The sequence below is a fragment of the Apus apus genome, chromosome 1, assembly GCF_020740795.1.
Source record: "Apus apus isolate bApuApu2 chromosome 1, bApuApu2.pri.cur, whole genome shotgun sequence".
Lineage (NCBI taxonomy): Eukaryota > Metazoa > Chordata > Aves > Apodiformes > Apodidae > Apus > Apus apus.
This window is the reverse complement of record NC_067282.1, coordinates 190496990-190509356: the sequence shown is the minus strand read 5'-3', so window position 1 is coordinate 190509356 and position 12367 is coordinate 190496990. Positions and strand designations below refer to the sequence as shown.

Sequence of the window (12367 nt, the reverse complement as noted above, 5' to 3'; positions counted from 1 at the left end):
AATGGAGAATTCTTCAACAGTTTGTTTTTCTCCAAACTTTTAATTTGTACTATAAAACTATACATGTGACAAAAGATAACATGAAATCGGAAAAAAAGGTGAGCACTGAACTTTGATTGTCTGAAGATATTTGTTTAAAAAAAAAAAAAAAAAAAAAAAGATGGTCTCTAAATATTTAATTTTCTAAGAAGTTATGAGAAAGTAATTCACTTTCAAAGCTGGAATTAAGAAGTTGCACAAAGTTTCTGGACAAATTACTGGCTACATCCCATCTTATCTGCTTATCTAGGTTCTTAAATACAGGCAAGTTCATATGTTCTAATTAATCTCATGTAAGATACAAATGCTGAGAAAAATACCAGCAGTGTTTCTTTCTTACTTATCAAAACAAGTGCTTATCGTGCCCTGCCTTGGATAAAAGGCTCCAGGCGCCTCCAGAAATCAGCCTTCGACCATGGAGCAGCTCAGGGGCCTGTGTTTCTTGGCTGTTGTGCTGGCAGGTAAGTGGATGGCACTTCTTTGGTCTCACAGGCTTCAAAAGCAAGATTTAAATGTGGTAACGATAGAAGGGTTATGAGGGGAGGCAATGCTCTTACGTGGAGGAGGAGAGGACGGGCATGGCTTCACCTCCACAGGTGGGAGGTGTGGGAGGACAGCAGGGCTGGCTTGTTTAGAAACACCCCAGTCCAACAGTGCATCCAGCTCCTGGGCACACTGAAGCTAGTGGGACTGTTCAGCTGCTGAAAGTTACCCTATGCTTCACTAGCCTGTTTTCTGTGATTTTTACCCTAATTTACCAGAGGTTAGTTTGGTTTAATAAAGGGAGAATACATCATCTTATGACCCTAGATGAAAGAGAAAAGAACCTCTGCAGCAAATGCCTTTGAAACACACAGGTGAACCCAAAACGTAAAAACTAATACTGTTACATTAAAAGGTTTGTGGTAATATTTTAACACCTTGTTTATGCCTTATTGCAGCTTTTTCAAATTTAATTTCATAAAACTGAAGTAAAAGTTTTTAAAAATCAATGAGGAAAATTTTTGACGTATAGCTTTCAAGCCACCTTGCTTTAGCTTCTGTTCCCATGGAAATTGCTGTGGGAAAACAGCAAGTAGCCATAGCTATTGCTATATTCAACTGCTTGTTTGATTTTCATCTTCTATGTGTGTTTACAGACATGGGCCATAAATGCAGTGAAATCGATGCAGAGATCTTAAAATGTTTTTTAAATGTAGGGAAGGAAAATTCCACTTTCCCACATGCTATTATTCCGTTTATAGTATAATAAAAGTAAATCCAGGAACAAGTGATGAACAAGGTTGCAGCCTTTTTCAGCTGCTCATTCCTGCAAGTGCTCATTTTCAACATTTTCTGGAAAATTTAAGCTTCATGTTGATTGGGGGAGAATTAAAGAATTTTCTTGACTCCTGCTGAGGCAATTATTTTCCCCTTGAACTGGCTTTATCATTAAAAATATCCTCCTTATGAAGTATTTTGAAAGTATTTTATTGCACAAATGAGTTGATAAAAGTCTCTGGTGAACCTATGCTATGTAAAATGATGCCAAGTTAAAAATCTGCTGCAGTATGTTCAGTCATATTCTTTGATTTCCGTAATGAAAACACTGGTGGCTGCATTTGACTCCCATTTGAGAAAAGCCAAACAAGCAATCAAAAAACAAAACCAAAAACAAACAACAAACAAAAACCAAACCACCAACAACTAAATGAAATGTGATGGATTTACTTTATTTTGTGCTTTGTCTGCCAAGGTGATGTGCCTTGAACTCAGGGCAGTTATTTCAATGGGACTTGCAATCTGCAGGGTCACAGTACAAACCAGCAAGGACTTACCCACCCTGCCCAGAGTCTTCAGTCTTTCATTAGGCCATTGATGAATCGTCCCTGATTTTCTGCTCCAAGAAGAAATAATTTAGGGAATGCAGAAGGATGTTCATATTCCTGTTATGCTTTGGATGAGAAAGATCAGAATTTAGTGCTTTCTTAAGTGACAGATCTTTGGGGGAGTTAATGCTGGACAGAAAGCAGAAAGGCTGTGGGTATGAATGTCCACCCCGGAAAGCAAAGTTGGTGGCCAAGCCTGCCTGCCTGGCAGCTGGCAAAGGTTAACAGGATTTCTCCTGTTAATTCCTGGCTCTAGAAGATGACAGGCAGGGTTGTGGCAGCAAGGAGCCAGCTCTGCTGTGCATCCTGGCAGTGTCAGACCTGAGCATCAGACCCTTCTGCATTAAAGGGGGGGCTGGGGTGAGAGTCTTCTCGAACAACAAATGTAGTAGATGGCACTCAGCTCCTGCTTTTCTGCATTCCCATTCCCTACTTCACAGCATGATGATGGCATTTTCTACTGAATCTACAGTTTTATTCTGTAAATTTTTCCAGTATATGTGATTATTGCTTGTGCACATCTGCTTGTAAAGTTCTTTATGTGGAGAAGCCCAGACCTCATCAGCAGTCACATTTTAAGCTTTCAAGAACACAACAGTCCATATTTAAGAAAAAAAAAAAAAAAAAAAAGCAGAGGTATTAGTCATTTTATGGAAAAGAGCAATTATCTTTCCAAAAGATTTAATCTTTGAACGTTGCTGTAATGACTAAAATGACATGTTAACTTCAAAATAAGTATGCTGCCTGCAAGTACGCCTGCTCTCTTTAAGAATATTTGATAACAGAGCATTTTGTTAGCACAGCAGGTTCTCACTGTTCTGCCTTCAGGAGGTTCACGCTGCACAGGAGAACCACAGGGCTCGACCTGCATCTGCAAAAAGGGAAAGATTTAGCATCTTACTAACAGGTTTTTGCCAAGATGATTCTGGGAATGACTACTTTGTGCCTTTTCTTTCACAGCTGTTATCTTCTCTTTACTCATAACCATACCTGTATTAACACAAACTACTAATACTACATATATATATATATAGTAGTCATACAATATAGAAATGAAATCAAATCCAAACTTATGTATTTAATCAGTATTTTTATAGTTATATATATTGTATAGGTGTATGCTGACTTCACGTATTTGTGTCTGTATATTTATAGATTACTCCTGTGTATGCCATAGGAGATATATATAAGAGTATACAGACAATCATTTTAACATTGATAACAGCTGTAGTCCTTACTGAACTACACCTCCTGCTCAGCTGGCCTGAAGTGTTGCTCACCAGCAGTTTCCTTAGCCTGCTATTTAACTTTCCATGAGCATTTCAAGCAAGTCGTGCTTCAGCTGAGCACCAGCAGCTCTGAGCACTGAACGATACCAACCCACTGCCTCGGCTTGCAAAAGAAATGGGTTGCTCCTGCCTCAGTCACGAGCAGGCATGCTGCTCTGCTGTCATCTGAGTCAAAAAAATTATTCAGAGTGGCTCCAAAATGGGGAAAAAAAAAAAAATACAACAACAACAAAGAACAGCTAAAGAAGTGTGTGTTGTTCAGGTCTTTCTACTGTGTTTCTCTGCTGCTCTGACTGCTCTTTTCCCCTGGGCAGCCCTGGGGGGATGCCAGGGCTCGGAGCAGGACGCGCAGTGTCCCGGGGCGCTGGCGGTGCAGAAGCGCATCGACTGCCACCCCCAGCCCGGCGCTTCCCAGGAGAGCTGCGAGGCGCGGGGCTGCCGCTGGTGCCCCACGGATGTGCCCAACGCTCCCTGGTGCTTCTTCACTGAGGACAGTCCCTACGGCTACTCCCTGGGCAGGAATGTAGAGAAGACAGCCACAGGCTGGAGGTAGGTGTGCACAGCCCCTTCGGTCACCAGTGACTCCTGCGGCCGCCCCAGGGGTCACGGGCCTTTCCCAGGCTTCTTCACTGCCACCTCCACAGCTCACCACGAGGAGGGTAATGGTAGTATTTCCTTGCCTAAAAGCCAAGCAGAGTTGGGGTCCTGTTGCGATGAGTCTAGCAGGAGCAGGGGCGAGTAACGACATGACAACCAATATGGTCTTACATATCGTTCCACTTTATAGCCAGTCCGTCTGCTACTTTAAGTTGCTGTCCACGCAGCTGTGCATGCGGTCAGACACCTCATTTAATTGGCTAAGCATAACAGTTCACGCGGCAGGCTTCATTTTGCTATTGGTAGTGACTACATGTGTTACAAGCGCTATATTTTTACGTTCTGCAGTTTTCTCATCCATCTTCACATCCTTGGGTGTCCTTGGGTGCCCAGCCAAGATATGCTTCCTCGTTCTCCCAAGGCTAAAGATACTCTTGTTGCAAACAAGATCAATTGTTAGTTTCATACTTTGCTGTTACAGCAAGGATTGTCAAGCCTTCCCAGGCTCCCGAAATCATGACCCTGCTGTATCAAAAATTCCTCCATAGGGTCCTGCACTCAGAAAATCAGGTATCGGCACAGGGTGGTCTTCACCCTCCTGCGAGTGGTGTCCCAGGAGTCCATGAGGTGTCCTTCCTCCAGTAGCACCTGTTTTATCCCCTAACAGCAAGGAGAGCCAAAGCTAACCTCAGAGATTGTTTCTCTCAGTAAATCAATGGTTTATTTTTAAAGGGCTGATGTAGAATAGCTGAGTTGTTCCCCCTGCCCCTGCGCCAGGGTGGTGGTGGGCAGCGAGCAGTTGTGGGGGGCACCAGCAGGTTTTTCCCCTGCAGGGTGGAACTGAACAAGCGTGACACTCTGTCCCTCTTTGGAAATGACATTTCCCCAGTCATGTTGGAAGTGGAGTTCCAGACAAAGGACAGACTCCGGTTCAGGGTGAGTACTCAGGAGGGGGACAGAATCATTTAGCCAAAGCAGTGCCCGCTAACAAAGGAGCTAAGCTGCCTCCTCCTTGCCTTGCTTTAGCTCTACGACCCCAACAGCAAGCGGTTTGAAGTCCCACTCAAGATCGACTCCCCTGGGGTTACTGCTGAGGAAGCCAACTACGACGTGGAGTTCTCGGAGGACTCCTCACACTTCACCATCAAGAGGAAAAGCACCGGCACTGTGCTGTGAGTACCAGATGTCCCTCATGCTGCTTTTCACAGAGATTAAGCGGGATGGGGTGAGCAGGGTTTCCTCACACCCTGTTGCGTGACACAGGCTCAAGCACAAACTGTATGTGGCATAAATACAGATTTATGCCTTGTCCCTGGAAAACATTCATTAATAGGAGTATGTGCCTGTATAACAGACAGTTGTATACATGCCTGTATGAGAGGTTATTGAGCAAGTCAAATAACTTTTGAGGCTACAATTCCATAGCTTGGGATGCTGGTAGACTCAACTTGTGAAAATACTGAACTAAGATTTCTGAAATTTGGGGTGTTTTGTTATGTCAGTAGTTTGAGAACTGAGCATAATTGTCACAAATTGAGCACCAAATCTCCTGACGCTCTCCAAGAGGTAGGTCTGGAAAACTAAAGCTCAAAGCCACAGAGGCCATAAGCCTCTAAAATCCACAGATTTCATTGAGTGGTATTTGTGGGTCTAGTTTGTCACTCTGCAAAAGTATCAGTTGTATTCTCAAGCTGGCACAGTAAGTTTAACTTCAGCAAAAAGCTCCTCTTGCTAGCAAATGTCACCATGTGTTATAATCTCCCATTTTCTTGGCTCCCACCAACAACTTGTCTCTAGTGTATAGTGCTACTTAGACAGTGAGTGCCAATCAAGGTGTGCTTCTGCCAGTTTGAGGATGCTGCAGTGTGGCATTAGCAGCAGTCTCTGGCTGGCTGCAGTGACAAATGACAGTGTTACAGACTGCTCTGAGTTATCACTGCTTTGCTCAGGCAGGTGAAGGAGATGCACAGAACATGGACATATGGGTACTGTTTGCTGTAACATTGCATGCTGAGGATTCATCCTCCCCAGTCAAGCAAATGCGGGCATCTGTGGCTTTTAGGTCAGGATATATAACCTGCTTTCCTGTTTTGAAAGAAGATTTCCACCTGCACAGCTCTTCTGGTGCACAGCTCTTCTGAAGGTTACAAATCCCTCTAAGTCAGGCTGTGGAGATACCCCTGATCATCCACATTCACTGACTCACCCTGATGGGACAGACAGGCAAGCAAAAGAAAGGCTGTGGTTGTGTCTATATTAGCATTTTAATTCAGATCAGCAGCACCCTGTGGTGTGAATCTCCTGATTATACCCAACTCTTGTGCGTTGGCTGAACTTGCAGTGGTTCTGAGGAGCATGGATTAGGTCCCATCCATATGGTATTCCTGGGAGGTGTGCTCTGGGAACACACACAATGCAATCCAGCTGCCAGTGGGCTGCTCCAGGACAGGCCCCCAACATGTGAGCTGCTGCTGGGTCCTCAGCACCAACTCTGCCCATCTTATACCCCACCACTAGTGCAAGCACATTCCCAGAAAGTCATTGGGATCCAAGTGGTTCATTTTATACATTAGAATATCTAAGCCCAAATCAAGAAATTAAAAAATCAGCTCAGATTTCCCCTCTCCCAAGAAATTCTGTGTTAAACAGACTCAAAATACAAGTGTTATCTTTCTGAGCAATGTAAGGATGGCTTAACACACGTGATGCAAGACAATATAGCCTCTGGAATGGTTTCAGTCTGCAGATGGAACTGCTGCACTGGGTTTTTAATTAGCTGCCCGTCCTTTTAAATTACAATCTCGTGGTCTCTTCTTTTTTATACACGTCACAGTCAATTCTGTAAAGTTTTCTTTTTGCAGAGTATTGTAAATTAATGTATTATGCATCACTCTGATAATAAAAATAATTCAGTTTCTCGTTAGACTTAACAGCTTTGTGAAAACAGTGGGCTTGTGTTAAAGGCCCAGTTTTCTTCTTTTTGTAATAAGAGATTTTTATAAAGGCTTATTAATTGGAACAGTGATGTAAGAGGTGAATACATAATGAGCCAACTCGAGCGGCTAGCTCATGGCCTATTCCCATTCAGCCCTCTTCTGTTTCACCCAAACTGCAAGGTTTAGCCTCAGCTAGTCAGGGCATCCTCAAACTTGGGACATCCCAGATAAGGGAAGGGACTTGCTTTGAAGCAGGCATGGGGTTTGATCCCCCAGGCTGCCACAGGCACAACTCCAGGGGGAGGCAGAGGGGCACAAGTCAGTCCCCACTGAGCAGGTTGCCAGTGGGGCACATTTGCTGGCCTCCCATGGGCCTAAGGAAGCCTCCTCCATACCCCTGGCACTGGGGCACCCCTTCTCCCCCAAAATCTGTGCTCAGCAGAGACGCAGGCATGGGACGCAGCAGAGATGTGCTGCAGAGCCCGGGGAGGCAGAGGGCAGTCTTGGTTAGCAGCATCGGTGCAGCGATGCTCCGCTAGTGAGCATCGCGCTGGAAAAGCATGTCCTGCCTCCAGGCAGGTAAGGGAGTTCTCCCGAAACCCAGCTGACCCCAAAAAAAGGAAATTGCAGGAGAGTGTAACGCACAGTTAATGGGTTTTTATCCTGCAAATAATGGCAGGGCTGCTACTTAAAGTTTCTCTTCAGCAGAGACACAGGATTTTGCATACAGAAAGGGAAATTACACGTTCCCAGGAATTGTTGTTTCGTGTGAAATGGCACAGCCAGTACTTATAGACTGAAGGAACTCTTCCTGGCAGGGAACCATTCCTCTCACAGCTGAATCATATTTGGTGTTAAATTCCCTGTGTGAGGAGCAAAAATACTTCCCTTTCCTTTGCTTGCCTGTCTGTCCCATCAGAGTGAGTCAGTGAATGTGGATGATCAGGGATATCTCCACAGCCTGACTTAGAGGGATTTGTAACCTTCAGAAGAGCTGTGCACCAGAAGAGCTGTGCAGGTGGAAATCTTCTTTCAAAACAGGAAAGCAGGTTATATATCCTGACCTAAAAGCCATGGATGCCTGCATTTGCTTGACTGGGGAGGATGAATCCTCAGCATGCAATGTTACAAGAACACTCCCACCAGTGATCGCACCAGCTGGCTGGGTCCAGAGGAGCACTGGTGGCATCTGGCAGTTAAGTAGATTTTTGTGTTAGTTCAACCTGCTCAAAGGCAGGTTTGGAGGCATGAGAGGTGGGGCTGAGCATGCTCTGTGGCTGAGCAAGGCCTCAGGAACTGCTGCACAGCATCTTCATCATTGCCTTGTCCCCCCTCCCTGTCCCAGGTGCAGCTTGCAGAGAAGGTGCTAAAACCCAAATCTTTTCCTTTGAACTGCCTGCAGAGGTGGGAGCTGCTACTCCAGGGTACCCAGCACACCTGGGGCCAGGCATTGAGCTGCACAGCCGGGGTCCCCTGTGGCTGCGCCAGGTTAGGGCAGGCTGTGTGGGCAATTGTCCCTGAGAAACAGGCCAGCATGTAACACCTGGAGGTACTTCAGTCTCCTATTTTAAGATGTGAACAGCCATGGCCTTGCTGATTCAATGAGCAGCTGAATCAATCATTAATCTTCATATGCACACAAATATTGTTCAGAACAGGTGATGTGGGCAAATAAAACCTCTTCAACAGGTGCTGCAGTTGCACTTTCCAGTTGTGGGTAGATAACTCATGTGTACCCCAGACCAGGTCTGGGTGTTCTGCTGGACCTTTCTGACATCTTTGAGGAAGGCCTTCCATTGTAAAGCAATCACAAATCCTCAAAAAAACATTTTACATGATGGTCCTTATCCCTCATCAGCAGCTTTGCACTGCTGGATGATCAACCCTAGCCAACTGGCACAGCTGACAGCCCGTGTGGGAAGCAACCAGTCCATCCCAAGCAGAAATGTGGTATGGGCTTGGGCTGTTCTTTCGAAGTCCACATTTGTATTTCTCTCCCCAGCTCTGTGGTGCAGTCTCTCCTGCTGACAGTGTCTGTGCCGCAGACTGTGCAGCGATGGGGTGACTGAGGGCAGCCTCCCCGTCTGTCTGCTTGATGCAAAACCCCATTCCAGCTCTGCTACTCATGTACACAAAGCCTCCTCCTTGCGAGGAATGATGTAATAGCACATTGGAAACATTGCAGGGGAGAGGCAGCAGAGACTTTGAGGTATTTCTGAATGTGCTTTACGAGCATTTCCCTGTGTGCTGCATGCGGGGAGGATTTGCCGCGCTGCCCAAGCGCCTGCTCAAGGAGGGCAGGACCGGCTCAGGGCTCCGTGTAATCACAGTAACGGGGGAAAGGAATAAATTATGTGAGGGGAGAGATGTTAACAGCTGATTGCAAACCTCATGCAGAGTCAGGAGCAAGAACAAAAGGCCAAGTCCCACTACATTTTCAGTTTGCTCCAAGGTAATCAGGCGCCAGCCTCTGCTTTGTCTGCATGGGGTGAAAATTAGACAGGAGTCATGCAGAGAAATGATCCAGGCACTGCTGGGGAGTTCTGGGACCAGGAGCTCTTGGGCTACCTCCCTTTCTCTTCCCACTAATGTGTCTTCGCTTACTTCCTCCTATCTTTTTCTTTCTCCTCCTCTGCTGTCCTTTTCACTGTCCCATACAGTCCCTCCTGCTCCTCTTCTTCACCCTCTCCCACACTCCTGCTGTTTCAGTGGTGATCAGGGAAGGTCCTTCCCTACGTTAGCAGCTCTCCAAAGCCATAGGGGTGAAGAGGTGTAACACCCACGTGTTTGCTGGTCAGGTGCCAAGGAAGTCAGATGAGTCACAGGGGCAGGCAGAGCCTCTACTCCCCTATAGATGTCAGGTATTTTCTGTTTTACTGGGGAAAAGCAGAAACCTGCAGCTGAATTAAGGCTGCAAGTCTTAGAGCTAAAGCATGAGGGACAGGGACTGGGAAATGGGTCTCCTGACGGGGAGTTGAAGCTCCCAAAATACTGGCCTTGTGGTGCAGCAGAGGCAGACGGGAACCTCTCCCTGCTCCCATGATGCTTGGAAAACACCTGTTTTGGCAAATCACTGTGATCAGTGGCAAAACATTTTGTCAAGAAATTTGTAACTGGCTTTAGTTTAATATTGCAGCTCTAACAGGACACTGGCCTGACGCTGGCCAGGGCCCTTCTGTAATGAAAACAGAAGAGAAAATGCTGGGTTGTAGTAAGGCAGGTGAGGGAGCAAAACGGAGCCTCTGTGTTTCTTAGTGGCGTGTGCTCTCGGGTTGGTCACTGTTCTTGTTCCTGCTCCTGCCACTAGTGGCAGCAACCACTGGAGGAGGTAGTATTAAGTGTGAGTATGAAGGCTTCAGGAAAGCACAGATTTCCTCAAGAACAGAGACTAAAAGGCCGGGAACTGTTTGCTTTAAGGCAATGATAAGTAACAAAGACATCCTCATGTCGCAGTGTGTGATTACTCTGTGGGATTCGTTGCCCCAGGATGGTGCTGACCCAGGAGGCTCAGCAGGGTGCACAATCATCCCTAGAAAAAACCCCACCAACTATTTTTTTCTGCATGTGTCACAATATAAGCTAATTCTGTGAAAACAGGCAGAAACTTCTTCCATAAGCAGATTATTGCCAGACTGGCTCTGAGTGACACCTTATGCCTTCCTTTGCGATACCTGGCCTGGGCCATTGCTGGAGACAGGCTGCAGAGGGATGGACTATTGATTTGATTCTTCACTTTAATATCCGTTCTCCAACTGACTTTTCCTTCATGATGTCATATGAATAATGGACGGCAGAACATTTTTCCCAAGACAGATAAGTGCTCCTTTCTCTCTGTTAAGAGTTTGGAATATCTCATTTGCTATCACACTTGGCAAGATACAGCACAAACAACCAAAATCTAATCAAGATTTTCCCTAATTTCCAAAAAGGCTTCTGTAGAGTTCAGCTGCCTTTTTTATTGATTGTGGTAGTAAGCACAGACGCCACTTACCGTGAAGATAGTTTTACATAGGCAAGGCTATTAGAATGATTTATAATGCTGTTGTCTTAAACTGCAATTTTGCTGAAAGCAACAGGAACAACTTGTGTGCCTCATGGGTAGCTTGGGTTTGCTCCTAGTTTGTAAGAGGTATTATTTTAGTCTTTTAGTCATTAAGATTTATGTTATGTAGGTAAGAAATATTGTAGGTGTATCACTTACCCAAGAGTTTTTTTAAAACAAAACTAAGCATTATATATCCAGCCACTTACAGGAGATACCCTGATACCATGACTGTGAATACAGTAGTAGAGCAGAGCTGTGTCAATAACTGTAAACATACACTGCAGTTCTTTCTTCTAAAATGGCACATTTGTGGAACTTCTGTTGTTACTTGTACTGACTTTCTCCACCTATTTTTGATAAACCACCTTAAAAGTAAGATAAACATATAAAAATTCATTCTTGGTGTGCCTTCTGCAGTCCAGTGGTGCCCCAAGACTTAAAACCAATAAGGAATATGTCTCTTGTGAGACAGTGGAAACATTTTTCAGCAATCTGAGACTAACAGAAAATCACAGAGACCTGGACTCCTAAGATCATGCTCTCCAGCCGCTCAAGTAGGGTGAGTCAGGGGCTAAGTATATTTGAGGTTTACCTGAGAATAGGGTTTATACTCCTCAGTCCCTGAGGTTCTTTACTGCTCTATAGGCAGCCTGCACATACAGTGATAGACTGTGCTCTCTGAAGAGCTATTCCCAAGCTTTGCCAGGAGGCTCAGACCCACTTTTCTGGTGGTCATGTGGAGCTTCCACCTGAATTTGTGCACAGATAATGCATGTAGTGTACTCCTTTTCACAAGGATGTGGTTTCCAAAGGGTCTGGAGGCCAAGAAAAGCAGATGTTGGAAAGGACGTTTTCTCCAAGCGACTGAGTGGGAAGGGTGTTCACACCTTAAAGCAATGAGCTCATTTCTCCTGGATTCATTACAAAAAGGAAAGAAAAAAACCTGCAATCCTCTCCCCACCTAAAATGGTTTTCAAATGTCCATGCATGGTCCATGATGCATGTCCTAATGATGTATAATACAGGTGTTGCAAGTCTCCTAATTCTGGAAGGTTTATAAGACCACCTTTATAAGTGCCACCAGCTGCTTGCTCACAGAAGGCAAGTCAGTTCTTTGAGCCATTGCACACACCATGGCTGTTGGTCTCCAATGAACCTCAACAGAGCAAAATCATTCAACCAGGTAGATTGTCATGTCCAGTTCATATTACAAAGGACGGATGTTTTCACATTTGAAAAGCATTTATTACTGCTTTTTTAGTCATCTCCCTCAAACGTTGTGACAATGTTAGTCATAAACTACACCTTCAGTGTGAACAGGATGTTTTCTCTACCTGCCTACCTACCCACCTTACTTTAATACTGTTTCCCTAGTCTACTGCAGTTACATTTCATCCTGATTGAATGCTGGTTATGAGACTGGTTCTTTGCTGGCCAGAAATGTTAATTTTCACACAGTCCTTTTCAATCCTGAATAATTTCATTAGTTTCTTTTTTCTGGATACGGGGTGAAAAAATGGAGAGAGGTTTACTCTTGGATGTAGTGCACAGTGTTTGAAAGAAAACACTTCTTTTATCAGTCAGAATTCCTGG

At 45.0% G+C, this 12367-nt stretch overlaps 1 protein-coding gene across 1 annotated transcript in view; it reads left to right on the top strand.

The window, feature by feature from the left end:
- The first annotated feature begins 454 nt into the window (after positions 1-454).
- LOC127386566 (sucrase-isomaltase, intestinal-like) overlaps positions 455-12367 on the top strand; it is a 59017-nt gene continuing 47104 nt past the window's right edge. Inside the window, exons 1-4 of the mRNA XM_051623860.1 lie at positions 455-500; positions 3511-3745; positions 4627-4729; positions 4820-4965. Of these exons, the coding sequence (XP_051479820.1) occupies positions 455-500; positions 3511-3745; positions 4627-4729; positions 4820-4965 (530 nt within the window). The remainder of the gene's footprint in view (positions 501-3510; positions 3746-4626; positions 4730-4819; positions 4966-12367) is intronic.